The sequence below is a fragment of the Trichosurus vulpecula genome, chromosome 4 (assembly GCF_011100635.1).
Source record: "Trichosurus vulpecula isolate mTriVul1 chromosome 4, mTriVul1.pri, whole genome shotgun sequence".
Classification (NCBI taxonomy): domain Eukaryota; kingdom Metazoa; phylum Chordata; class Mammalia; order Diprotodontia; family Phalangeridae; genus Trichosurus; species Trichosurus vulpecula.
Window position 1 is genome coordinate 369452192 of NC_050576.1, and position 14981 is coordinate 369467172.

General features: G+C 38.5%; 1 protein-coding gene across 6 annotated transcripts in view; it reads left to right on the forward strand.

Annotated features, from left to right (window-relative positions):
* The window catches only part of MBNL2 (muscleblind like splicing regulator 2), a 186531-nt gene that overhangs the window by 120453 nt on the left and 51097 nt on the right, over positions 1-14981 (forward strand). For all 6 annotated transcript variants that reach the window (XM_036754507.1, XM_036754505.1, XM_036754504.1 and 3 more), the window contains exon 3: positions 9003-9167. In XM_036754507.1, the coding sequence (XP_036610402.1) occupies positions 9003-9167 (165 nt within the window). The remainder of the gene's footprint in view (positions 1-9002; positions 9168-14981) is intronic.

Here is a 14981-nt window from a genome sequence, read left to right on the forward strand (position 1 = left end):
CCAAATGCAATGAATTTTCTAGAAAGAAACTGGGGTTAAAAAATATGACTAAAAAGTAGCTGAAGAGGTGGTTTTTTTTAATCTACAGAATGAAATGACCAGAAGTCTATATTTTTTAAAGATTATCCCAGTCCTTGTGTACAGAATATATTAGAGAAAGAAGAGAGTTGAGATGAATAGACTAGTTAGAAAGCTGTTGCAGTAGTTCAGATGAGAATGAGAAATAATGAGGGCCTGAATAAGGCTGGTGACATTGGAAATGGAAAGGAATGATTTTGCTGGAGAAAGTGGAAGGAAAGAATAAACATGACTTGAAATGTGATTGAATATGGGGACAAAGGAGAGGAGGTCCAAAATGACCTTGAAACTGGGTGACTGGGAGAATGGTAGTGACAATAAATAAAGAAATGAAGTCAGGAGGGACACTGGTATAGCAGGAAGTGGGGTTAAGTGAGGTGCAAATAGAAGTTAGGCTACCCATAAAGAGAAGTCCTCTGTTTATACTGGAGCAAAAAGAAAACATTTCTCAGCCTCACATACCAACACTATTATCCTATATGGATTAGAACTTCCTGAGCTTGATGTACTACAATCCTTTCAGGAGTAATACTTTATATGAGGAGATACAGAGCTAAAAAAGAACAATTATGTTGTCGTGTACCTATTTCTTGACAATTCATTTCCAGAACCAGATTTTCTACATTCTTTATTTTCACTGTACCCAACAGCCCTTTCAAAAACTTATCAGGTGGGAGAGAGATAGTAGTTTTTTAACCTTCAATGACTATAGGGGATGGGTCATCATATCATGAGTAAATATTGGTGCTACTGATTATTCTTTAATCTCTATCTTTAATTTCTTTTAGTTACAGTTACAAGTTATGTTCTCTTTCTCTATAAATGATTTTGAATATACTTATCTATTTACATATTGTATATCCTCCCCCCCAAAAAAAGAATGTAAACTTCTTGAGGGCAAGGACTATTTTTATTAAGTCTTTATATTCTTAGCACCTAACAGTGCCTTGTATACTTTTTTGTACTATACTTTTGGCTTTTCTTCTTGCCTCAGTTTTCTCCTCTGTAAAAAGAGTGGATTGAACCCAATGGATTGATATGTCCCTTCCAGCTCTATGATTTTATTAGTGTAGGGCATTCTCAGTAAGGATCTTCCTTTGGCAATTTCCTTGCAATTTACAGTCTTAGAGAGTTGCCTGGGACACTGAGAAGTTAGATGACTTACTCCATGTCACATTATCAGTATGTCAGAAGTGGATCTTGAATGGGGTCTTCATGACTCCAAGGGGACGATCCATAGACTACAGTATATTGCCTCTTTGCTTTGTACATAGTAAGTACTTAATAAATACTTGCTGAATTTGATTAGATTCACTGGTACCGTATTAACTTGAGGTTTTTTTTTCTTTTAAATGTGTTCATGTGTGCTTCTTAGCTCCCTAACTACCTTGGTCAGTGATATCTTGTGTCTTAACGTTTCATTGAAATTCACTTTTAATGCCTATATTAGGCATTTGCTATGCAAATAGTATAACTTAACAAATATAATTTATCTCATTTAATTCTCAGTAGGGCAATAATTCCTATGAAAATTTGAGTTACATAACTCATTTTGAAGCACAGAAATGAAAATATTGGCAACACTCTACCTTTAAGAAAACTCATTATATTATGCACGGAGACAGCTGGGAAAATGGTTAGGTTCAGTGAGGAACCAGATTCTTTAAAATAATCATTTATGAAGGTATATTTAGGGCTTTCACCTTATCTAGTTCTTTCAAAGAGGTAGTGTGGCAAAATAGAAAGAAAACCAGCCTTATGGTTGGGAAGACCTATGGTCAACTGCTGCCTCAGATACCTGTTGGCTAGGTGACCTTTCAGTGCCACAGGTACATCCCTAAGTTGCTGGGCCGCTGAAGGTCTGCATTGGTAGAGGGAACTGCCTGGTCTGGAGCTCCCTATGTCAATAAAATCACAGCACAGAAACATTTCTTTTCCATACCTCATTAGATGATTTTCTGTTGACCAATGCCAAGAACACTCTACATATATATAGAGCTATAAGATTTGCCTAACACATTCCTTACCAAAAAAACAAAAAGAAAAACCTAATAACACAGCTAGTGGAAGCCCTGTATTGTGAACTTAATTGTGGAGATGAGGAATAGGGCCTCAGAGATGTTAAGGGTCTTACCTACAGCCATACAGTTAGTAGGGCAGCTAGGTGGCACAGTGGATAGAGTGGTGGGCCTAGAGTCAGGACGGCCTGAGTTCTAATGTGGCCCCAGACCTTAATAGCTGTGTGACCCTGGACAATTCACTTCAACCCGTTTGCCTTAGTTTCCTCGTTTGTAAAAAGAGCTAGAGAAGGAAATGGCAAATCATTCCAGTATCTGTGCCAAGAAAACCCCAAATAGAGTCATGAAGAATTGGACATGACTGAATGGATTGAACAACTACAAAAGCAACAACAATTCAGATCGTAAGTGCCAAAGCTGGAATATGAACCAAGTATTTTCCAGCTGCCAAATCCACTGTGCTTTCCATTTCATTGTGCTTCCTTTCTAATTTTTAAGGTAGTACTTTCTTCAGTGGTCTTTTGGACCTCCTTTTCCATTTGGCCAATTCTGCTTTTTAAGGCATTCTTCTCCTCACTGGCTTTTTGGAGCTCTTTTGCCTGGTCTGTTTTTTAAGGTGTTATTTTCTACAGTATTTTTTGGGTCTCGTTTACCAACCAGTTGACTCATTTTTCCTGATTTTCTTGCGTCACTCTCATTTCTCTTCCCAATTTTTCCTCTAGTTCTCTTACTTGATTTTCAAAATCCTTTTTGAGCTCTTCCATGGCCTCCTGAGACCAATTCATGGTTTTTTGGAGGCTTTGGATGTAGGAGCTTTGACTTTGTTGTCTTCTTCTGAGTGTATGTTTTGATCGTTTTTGTCACCATAGTAATTTTCAGTAGTCAGAGGGTTTTTTTCCTGTTGTTTGCTCATTTTCCCAGCCTAACAGTTGACTTTTAACTTTTTGTTAAAGTAGGGCTCTCTTTCCAGGGTGGAAGATACACTGTCCCAAGCTTGTAGGGTTTTGTACAGCTGTTTTCAAGAGATTCTTGTAGGGATCTGTAAGTTTTCAGTACTTCCAAAGTGGGATGATCTAAGGACAGTTGTTTACTCCTCTCCTGGCCTGTGCTCTGGTCTGTGAGCAACCACAAGCACTCTTTTCTGCCCTGGAACTGTGAGGAGGGTTCCCCTTCCATTGTGGCCACAAGCTCTGCTGTGCTAGTGCTCCTCCTAGTCCTGGAACTACCACCTGTGACTCAGATCCAAGTATGGGCAAAGCAACAAAGTCCTCTCCCAGTGCTAGCAAAAAAAACCCTCTGTAGTCCCCCTCTGACAAGCTGTTTGGCCCCCTTATTGCCTGTGGGCTGAGAGCTCTGGAAGCAGCAGCTGCTCCTGCCACTGCTGATTCAGTCACTCCCTAGGCCTGCTCTTGGTTTGCTGGGGTCTGGGCTGTGCTGGCACAGCCTGTACTGAACTGCCCTCCTTTCTCCCCCAGGGTGACAGACCTTTCCTGCTGACCTTCTGAGTTGCCTTTGGCATCTGTGGTTAGAGAGGTCTCGAAACCACCACTGCTGCCAGTGATTCAGTCACCTGGAGGTCTACTCCAGGTTTGCTGGGGCCCAGTCTGTGCTGGAACAGTCTGAATTGGGCTGCATTCCTCTCTCACCCTGGTGCAACAGACCTTTCCTGCCAACCTTCCAAATTGTCTTGGGCTGGACGTTTGTTTCACTCTGTCTTTTTGTGGGTTCTGCTGCTCTAGAATTTGTTTAGAATCACTTTTTAAAGGTATTTAGAGGGGTTTGGGGGAGGGGGGAGAGCTCAGGCGAGTCCCTGCCTTTACTCAGCCATCTTGACTCCTCCACATTGTGCTTCCAAGCTTCAAAAAGCAGCAAAATGTGCACAAAGACTCTACCTGTATCCCTACAGTTTTTACTCAAACCTTTTCCCTCTTCTCCACATCCCTCAAATTCCTGTGCCATTGCAAACATAAGGATGCCTAAAGTTGTTGTAACTTAATAGCAGTCATCTAACTTCTGGCTTCTCATATATTTCTGTCATGTTTTTTAATAAAGAACTAAAAATAAGAGAAAAAGAGAGGCAGAGATGGAAACTATATAAGGGACAAGTCAGATTAGTAATAGGGAAGAAAATGATTAAAAGTACAACTTGTCCAATTTCTCTCTAGAAGAATGTTGGCCCCTCATTTGTAACATAAAATTCAGAAGGTGAAGGGTTTTTCCTGACGCATCAACATTTTTTCCCTTCAATGTATCCAGCACACCTTGTATTTCTGTTCCCTGTTTTCTTCAGTTCTTGTCTGACATACTGTGTGACGTTCAGTCACGTTTGCATAATGATGTGCTTTCTATCAACTCTTCTACCTACCTGGGTATCTTCTTGCAAGTTATTTACTATATCAAATACCTCACTCCTTTCCAAAAAAATTGTTTTTTCTTTGAGATTTTCGAAGCCTTCAAGAGCTCATCTCTAGATTCGGCTATGTGGTACATTTCAGTGTTGTTCTTAGAAAATATGCACCTACCCATTGGTAGTATACTTCAAAACTGATGACTTAATCCAGGGCAGCATCTTTGGATGAAATATTTCTAGACACTTACCCCATTCTGTTCAAGATAATGTTAAATATATATGTTATTGCATTAGGGATAATCGTTTTAAACTGTCTTTGACACAAGCTTTCAGATATTGATTAGGCCCCACTCCCCAACACAGACCCTAACGAGAAACTAATGTATGCCTGGATGATTCTGTAGCATCTATCATCTTGTCATCAGTAATACTTATTTTTCTCTGATCAGTACTCCATGTTCACTTACAGAGTCAACTAAATAATATGTAATTCCCCCAAAGACCTACATTCTTTCTCAGATACCAATTCTTCCTGCCCAATCTCTATTCTTCTAGGAAAGGCAATATTGCACATTATGCCTACTGGGAATGAGGAAGGCACATTAGGAAGTTGCATTAACTCTCATGGAAACAGAGTTCCATTAATAAATTACCTACCAGTTCAGTATACTAACTGGTGTTAGCGAGCAAAGACTGTTTTTCAACCCCAAACAGATGTTTTTCTTCTCAATATATCTAACACAGAAGCAAACAGAAAGATTAGCCATCATACAGACACTTACATTAGGAGCCAAATCTTAACAGCTAAGTTGTTTGGTGTATAGAAATATAGCTCGTCCTCATCCTTCACTCTGGAATTCTATGCTTTCTCTAACACCATACTTTTTATTCATTTCAGTCATAGGTCTGTACATGCCTCCCTGAATCCTTGGAGATATGTGTGTGTATATACATACATACATACATACATACATACACACACACACACACACATATATGTGTGTGTGTGTGTGTGTGTGTGTGTATATATGGTGTGTGTATATATATGAAGCAAGCACTTGTGCACAGTAGTATTGATATGGACCAAGAAAGAGGTTGATCCTGGGCTCTGCAGTGTTTAAAGCTGCTCACAGGGGAAAAAAATTTTACGTATTCAATCCCAGCCCCTTCTTTTTCACACATGCATTGCACACTGCTGCAGAGCTCTCACGAGGAGATTCTCCGTCCTTCATAACAACCAGCTCACTACAGCTGAATATAGAGCCTGCAATTGTTCAGGGAAGATCAAGCCTAGCAAAGTGCAGGCTGCCCAAAAGTAAGCTAAGAGTTTGTAAAGCATGTTAACAACTACAGATATTAAGAATTAGACAACAGAGGCAGCTAGGTGGCGCAGTGAATAGAGCACTGGCCCTGGAGTCAGGAGGACCTGAGTTCAAATGTAACCTCAGACACTTGATACTTACTAGCTGTGAGACATTGGGCAAGTCACTTAACCCCAATTGCCTTACGTCCTCCAAAAAAAAAAAGAATTAGACAACTGAGGTCATATCTACTATTCCTTTATCTACAGTGTCTACTTTTTAATGAGTCTTGTAAACAAAATCATTCCCTTGATGGTCAGTAGACAAATAATAATGATTATTAACAACTCAGGCATAATGCTCGTTAACATATCTTGATTTGGGCATTCATTTTCTAGAAACTTTTTTATCACTTAGAATGAATATTTCATTCTGAATAGACAATGCATAAAAATATTGTTATTTAAGAAAGTGAAGTTCAAACCATATTTCATTCCAAATTCTATTACCACTCAGGTCCCTGCTCATGCACAGCTGTTACCCAAATAAGCAAACTATAGTGTCCAAACTCCCTTAGCAACACACACACACACACACACACACAGAGAGAGAGAGAGAGAGAGAGAGAGAGAGAGAGAGAGAGTAGCTTTACCACTAGGCATTTACACTGTCATTGATATCCTTATCACCATACCTCCATCACCAGAAATCAGTGTAGCTGTTCTAGAATGCTTAGTGAGGTTCAGATTCATGTAGCCTGCAAAAATAACTGCAGGAACCTGTAGGGTAAACACTTGGAAACCTTCTCTTGTGACTAATTTCTCATTTGTTGCCAAGGAGTGTCTTTTTGCTTCTGTCATTGCTATTTCATTGATGAAGAAAAAGCATTTATCTGGTATATTTGGGCAGTGTAAATAAATAGCTAACCCAGAAGGCATATAGAATCATGGAATCTCTGAGTTGTTAGAGTCTTTCGAGATCATGTAGCCAAGATTCTTAACTTGGGGTCTGTAAACTTTATACACACACGTACGTACATACATAGAGAGATCTATGTCTATGTCTATCTATGTGTATGTAAAGTTTATAGACCCTAGGTTAAGAATCTTAGTTAGGTGAACTACACTGTGTATATGTATATATTTATATATGTATGTATATTTGTGTATATATGAATATTATACATGTATATGTACACAGACACACATGTATATATTTGATAATATTTCAATGTAATTGGTTTCCTCTGTAACCCTATGTATTTTATCTTCTGTATTTAAAAGCATTATTCTAAGAGGGGGTTCCATGGGCTTCACCACACTGGCAAAGGGCTCCATGACATAAAAAATATTAAGAATTCTTGATATAGTCCATGTAGGAATTTTAATCAGAGTAATAATCATAATTTGCATTTGTCTATAATACATTCCTCGTAGAAGTAGTATTAGATAATGTGAATATTATTATTCCTATTTTACAGGTGAGCAAACTGAGGCTCTGAGATGAAGTCCTATGCCCAGGGTCTCACAGTAATGAGAAATACTGCTGAAGTAGTATTTAATGATTTACATACAAGTAGTGTCCTTTGGGTTCAGTGCTCCTTCCACTATGACATGCAACCTCTCATTCTTGATGAGTAGTCATGCAGCCCCACCTTGAACATCTCTAATGATGGGGCAACACGATCTTTCAAGACATCCTCATTCTGATTACTGCCTGTTTTTAGGCCTCAGTAGTAACCTGTAACTTCATTGCTATGACTACTCCTTTCACTGATTCAGGTCTCAACCCCTTAGTAGATTGGCCATGGTGTTACTAAAATCCAAAAAAAAAACCCAATATTTGAAGCCGTGCAACTCCAAGATTAGAATGATTCTGAGACAGGAGACAAATAGTTCATTACCAGGCTTGTTCTTGAAGCTTTTCCAGATGGATGACACCTCCCAGAACTTGTCCTCCACAGGCATAGCTTTTAAAACTCTAAGGTAACTACTACACCATGATTCATTCAATATTCAATAAATATTTATTAATCACCTACCAAGTGCCAGGCATTATATTAGATGTCAGGGATACAAAGACAAAAGCTAAACAGTCTGTGTCCTCAAGAAGTTTGAATTCTACTGGGAGAGGGAAAAGGGAACAGAATGTATATGGAAAATTAAGTACAAATTTGGAGCTTAGGGAAGGGCACTGGAATCTGGAGGTGGGATGGTAGTAAAAATAGGCCTTTCTCTAGTAGGGGACACAAGTTGAGCTTTAAAAGAAGACAGAGATTCTTCAAGGTTAAAGGGAAGAGGGGGTGCATTCCAGAAATGGGAAATAGTTTGTGCAAAAGCATGGAGATGGAAGATGGAGTGTTATCATGTATGATACACAGGAAGCAGACCAGTTTGGCTAGAATGTAAAGGAGAATAACTGCTTGTATTTTACCCCGGAGGTAAGAGGGAAACCTTGGAGGAGGGCACTAGTAGAGGGATTGCTGTCCATTCCGACTACATTGACCTTGCCTTCTGTCTGGCACAAATAAACCAGTTTAATAATAATGACTAACATTTACATAGCACTTTTGGTTTGCAAATACTATCTCGTTTAAACAACCCTGGAAGGTAGGTGCTATTATCTTTCCCATTTTGTCGTTTTTGAGTCATTTTTTCAGTCGTGTCCAACTCTTCATGGCCCCATTTTGGCTTTTCTTGGCGGAGATACTGGAGTGGTTTGCCATTTCCTTCTGCAGCTCATTTTACAGATGGGGAAGCTGAGGTGAACGGGGTTAAGTGACTTGCCCAGGGTCACACAGACTTGATTTGAATTTAGGCCCAGGAGCCAGGTCTACACAGGTTCCTTTCACCAGGTCCAGCACTATCCATTGTACCACCTAGCTGTTCTCATCAGTTCACAGCAAGCACTCTGACCTGTCTGTTGAGAAGCATTGTAACTGTGCCCTTGCCCTCCCCTATCATTTCCTTTCTTTATAATGCCCATCAGGGGCGGGATCTCCTTTTAGCCCACCTGAAACAATTTACCAGACCATGTTTTCAGAAGGGGTGTCCCAGCAACAAAATCAGGAAGCTTCTACATCTTTCCTTTGACAGGTCTGCAGTTAGATGTTATGCCACCCTCAGAATGGCCTGGGCAGGGGCGGGGAGGGAGGAGGTGGTGTTTCTGGGTCCATCATAGACTTTGGTATAGCAGCAATGCCTAGCTTCTTTTAAAAGCTTTAAATTTTTTTTTTTTGGAATGTTTCCTTTATAGGGTCGCTGCTCAAGGGAGAACTGCAAGTATCTTCACCCACCGACACATTTAAAAACCCAACTAGAAATTAATGGGAGGAACAATTTGATTCAACAAAAAACTGCAGCAGCAATGCTTGCCCAGCAGATGCAATTTATGTTTCCAGGAACACCGCTTCACCCAGTTGTGAGTACATTTTATCTAATGATGGGGCTGATGGTTAAAGTGTGGGAACAATCAGAACCATATTGACCTGAAAAAAAAATGTCCTCCGAATGCTGGCACTTTAATTGGAACCAAAGCTAATATAATCTGGTAGCCTCAGAGATACTAGAAAAGGGCCATATATAAATTTATCTGGGAACAAGTATGATGTCATGGTTTGGAAAGGGCAATTGTCTAAATTACATCAAGAAAGACTTGGATTGGCCACAAATTACACGTGTCAACAGCCAGGAAATGGCTGTTCTATTTATTTCTCTCATGAATTATTTTCTTGAGGTTTAACAGAAAAGTAAGAACTGGAAGTGGCAGTTTAGTGGAGAATTAGGTAAACCTTATTTCATGAGAGTATTTACCCATATGATAAACTTAGTCTGTTTTGTTATCATTGACTTCAAACCTTATGGGACAACTGCTTTTTCCTCCATTAACCTTTCACTCCATTAGATTGTAAGCTCCTTCAGGGCAAGAACTGTTTCCTCTTTTTGTATCCCCAGTGCTTAGCACAGTGCCTGGCACATAGTAGGTGCTTAATAAATGTTTATCGATTGGGGTCAGGGAAATTGGCTTCAGAATATTACTCTGCGGCTTGTTAGGGGGTCAAGTCACAACTTCTCTGAACCTCAGTTTTATACAGTCACAGATTTAGTGGTGGAAGGGCCCCCAAAGGCTCAAACTACCCCTTTAGCAGATGAGAAAATTAAAGAATAGAAAATTAAATAATTAAAATGTTAAAGAATAAAGGTAAAGGGACTTACCCAGAGACACGGAACTTCTAAGCAGGAAGCAGGATTTGAACCCACCTTCCTATCTCCAACTCCAGAGCTCCGTTCACTTCTTTTTCAATTAGGAGAGGATTGAATTAAATAAAATGTCTAGAGTCTCTTAGAGCTCTAAAATCTCTACTTACCCCCAGACTGAGGCTTTGTGGAAAGAATGTCAATATTTGGAATGTCTTTTGGTAATATCCAAGGCATATGTACAGACATAAGATAGCAGATCAAGGAAAGAAAATTAAATTGTGGATTAGCACATAGAAGGTAAACAATGCCATAAGGTCTTCCCTGTCTCCTATACTCCAAACATAAAACCATCTTTCAAGATTCCTTCTCTGAGGATGTAGTGGGCAAGAGAGTGGCCCTGAGACTGAATTCCTAGGAGTGGAGGATGAAAGGAAGGAAAGGCAATAAGCTTATAAACACTTATTTTGTAAAATGCATGTTCATCCCCTTTTTACATAATGTTTGAAAGCACTGATTTTCCCTAAAGAGTTGTCAATTGTTTTCAGGGATGCAAATGAGAGATTGGCAGAGGGAGTATATTTGACTCTACTAGGTTTGATTCATGTTTATGAATTGTTCGTTTAAAAAGACCAATTTAAAAAAACCCATTTATGTGCGTCTTTGGAGGTTTGAAAGCAAAGCACATACACAAAAGGCACCATTGTTTAAAAAATCAGTCTTTATTGTGTAAAAAATTATATATTACTGAAAGCCCCCAAATTAAAATGGTATGCTTTGGATAGGAATATGCTTGAATTTATTCTTATTTGGTTGAGGATTGGATGTTTTGGTCCATCCCTAAACTCTCCATGTCTTTGTACAGCACAGAGTGCCCAAGATTACAGAGCAACCTTGCCTGGACTAAGGAATACTGAAGCCCTGCCTTCCTTCCGATAATATTGTTGGTTGCATTATGATCGTTTTTTTTTTCCTATGTTAAGTGCCTCTCACTTTCATTTTCTAGCTACAGCATTCCCTTTGTCCATTTGAGTAAGTGCTACATAATCCAGTTACCAGAAGCCTGTGATTAATTTCATATTGACTGAGAAACACATTTGCTAAATGTTGATCAGGGCATACAAAAGACAGTCCTGTTTTATCGGATCATATGTTCTAATTATGATGGGAACAAATACAACTTTTTATTTTAAAATCTTTCCAGTTTACTGGAAAGCTAGAAGAGTTGAGTTCAGTGGGGGCATATATGGGAAGACAAAGCTCTTGTTATGATTTCAACAATCTGACCTCTTACTAATCAAGAAGTAACAATTTGTGGGAGAACTAGACGTTGAATGATGGGGTAGTTTTGTTAACTAGGAGGCACAAAGATAAAGTGAGGAAGAAAAAAATGGTGATTTTAAAGTTAGTAAGCATAGCAATTTTAAGATCCTTAAGTTTACTTTTATTGCTATTCTCTCTGTCTGTGTCTCTCTGTATCTGTACGTCTGTCTCATTTGTTTAATCTTTTCTTATATAAACTCTGATAATGGTATTATCTATTCTTCTGGCTGTCGCCCACACCCACAGATGCTCATTCCTGTCTTCTGTTTCATTGGTTGTGTCCAATTCTTCACGACCCCACGGACCATAACACACCAGTGCTGTTCTGTGCAGTTTTCTTGGCAAAGATGGTTTGAGTAGTTTGACATTTCCTTCTCCAGTTGATTAAGACTGAGGTAAAGTGACATGCTGAGGGTCACATAGCGAGGAAGTGTCTGAGGCCAGATTTGAACTCACATCTTTCTGACTCCAGGTCTAGTGCTCTATTCACTGAGCCACCTAGCTGCTTCCATTTCATTCGTAAGAAAGGTTTTCTTTCTATCCCCTTTCTAATTCCTTACCCTTTCAAAGATCGTCTAGAATATATTCCCATGAATGCTTATTTTCAATAAATATAGTAGGGTGCAGTAGAAAATACATATCCTAAGTCCTAGGATTCTAATACTGTTCTTTCTAATTCTTCTCACTGCTTGATACTACTGTTGGCCTTCTATTTTGACTTGGAGCCTCTAAAACTTTGTACTATCATCCCCTACACATGATTTCCCAAATACCCAACCACTTCTTCCCATCTCCACCAGGGGTTAACACTGAGGCACATGACCGACTGCCTTTTGTAAATGCTGATCTGAAAACCTCATCCTCCACCTTCAGCAAGGTTTATTGCAGGCCCTTTGAACCACTCTTTCTTAACTCTGAGGGTCAACTTAATGCTACTGCCTAATTATTTCCTTTCTGCTGGCTATAGTCAACTCTTGAAATAGCCTGCTAATTGGTCCTCTGGACCCAAGTCCCCATCCAGTCCATTCTCCACTCAGCTGTCAAGCTGATCTTTCTAAAGCATACTGGCTGTGTCACCCCACCCCTTCCACTAAACTCCAGTGGCTCCCTATTACTTCTGGGATTTAATATAAAATCCTCCATTTGGATTATAAAGCCCTCCATAATCTGTTCTCTTCTTACCTTTCCAGTTTTCTTATAGCTTACTGCCCTACCCACCCCCACCCATCAAGTACTCTGAAATCCAGCGACAATATTGCCTTCTTGCTATCCCTCTCATAAACCATTTCATCTCATGAGTGTTTTTACTTGCTCTCTCCCGTGCATGGAATTCTCTCCTTCCTCTTCTCCCCTTCCCAGCTTCCAAGGCAAGGAAGTTGAGTCTCAGCTAAAATCCCACCTTCTATAAAAAGCTTTTCCTGATCCCTCTTAATGCTACTTCCTGCCTTCTGTTGATTATTGCCAGTTTATCCTGTACATATCATGTTTTGTACATAGTTTGTTTTTTGTTTTGGTTTGGTTTTTTACATGTTGTCAGCCCCTTTAGTCTCCTTGAGAGCAGGAAGTGCCTTGTGCTTTTCTTTATATCCCCAATCTTTAGCACAGCACCTGGCACTTAGTAGGTGCTTAGTAAATGCTAATTGACTGACTGATTTTATCAAGAATACTGTGGATTTTCATATAGATAATTCTCATATTTTATATAGATAAGTAAGTTGGCATATGAGACCACTTGTTTGTTTTCTTAGTCACCTTTTGAGGGTGTTAATATTATCCTTGTTTTTATTTTTCATTTCTTTGCATTCTTTCAGTCCTTGAGATATCTTTTAAAGCAGACTTTTATTGCTATAAAGATTGTATTACCTCCAGCAAGGATTTCCCCAGTATGTAGTTAGCCTGATTAGCTGTTCTTTTCAATTTCACCTTCCTAAGTACTATTTCTACTTCTCTGTCAAGCATGTTGGGGATGGGGGGGTTTAGGTTTAAATGTGGTAGTTCTTATATTCCTAATTATAGATCATTATATAATTGTGGAATGTCTGAACAAACCATGGTATGCGAATGTTATGGAATATTACCAGGAAATAAGGAACAGAAAATATGAAGAATTTTTTGAAACATGGAAAGGCATACAAAAAGTAATGCAACAGGAAGAAAATAGATCTAAAAGAACATAACTACAAAAAATGTAAATATAGTATCTAATAAAGGCAAAAAACAAACCAAAAAATCTGACAACCCTCTTGTCATAGGTAAGGGATAATTTTGTTACTATACTAGCAAAGGTAAAGGACACATCCTATCTCTTTGTTAACTAATGGCTGAAGTCCAAAATAATAGGAATATCCATCATAATCACAGTATCAGGTAGTTTTGCTTAACTGTTTTCAGGGAATATATTTTGTTGTTAGGTGTTTTTTTTTAATACATGTCTCAGTGAGGAAGAAGACATTCATGAAAGACTGTCCAGAATAAGAATAAAATATACACATCTCATAAAGTGGTTGGTCATATCTGCGTTTTTCCTAATCTAAGATATTGAAAAGGTATGTGTTAATGACACAAATGATCATCATTCATATTGTCAACAAGTTCATAAACTTTTATCTTTTGATTAAACTTGACAGAAAAAACCATACATTTCTAAGTATTTGTTCAGCCAGATCCACAGCAAAGAGATAGACTTTACTATCTACTCTGCAAAAAAAAAAATGTTGTCCATATTATGACATAGATCCCATTAAATTGGGCCATAAATATTTATATCTTGAAAAAACATTACAGGATAATAATTAACTAGGTCTAGAATTGAATAGGATGAGGAATGAATTATATTTGGGATTTCAATAACTACAATCTACTCACTACTATAAAATCCCATCAATTTAATAACAGTATTTCCCAGTAATGTTTTATGTCTGGTTAACATTAAGACATTATGATCTCAGTGCATTTAAATTGTAACTAACCTAAAGGGCAATGTAAAAGTTTATATTGGGCCTAAGAAGGTTGTTGCTGACAACTCTGGTGAAAGGAAAGACTCAAAAACACTACTGAAAATATGAACTACAGAAAAAGCATGCATTGAGAATGAAAGATAACAAATGGGCAGCTTAAGTGGTACACTGGTACCCCCAAAATGCTAAAAAAAATAAAGGAAATATCAATATCGTCCTTCTGAAATTTATGGGAGAATATGAGCAAGAATTATAAAGAATGAGAAAGTATACAAGTACTGTAGAATGAATAATCATACCAGTAGAATCACAAGTGTTTCATAGTTATCACAGTGAGGTATAATATGGATTAGTGAGATAACTTCAGTGTTACTCCTGAACCATGGTCTTCCATACACATAGACTAAAAAGATGGGGGACAGGAGTGGGAAGAAGAGGTTTATTGTAGTTAAACCATATATAGTCAGCAATCCCCAAAAATGGGGGGAAGGAGTTTAAAGGCATTCGCTGTCATTATTTCCTAGAGTGGTTTGACATAAAATAAGGACCATATCAAGGAGGCCAGCAGAACCCAAAAAGCAAATAATTTCCTTGCCTACTGGAGAAAAATGGCAGCCAATGGCAATATTGGTTTAGGATACAATTTCACCTGGAAAACACTTTGCAAAAGAACTATAGAAAGAAGTATTACATCACAAAAGCAGTTGAGAAGAAAATGAGCCTGTTGAGAGTGTGAACAACTAAGCCACATTTTCCTG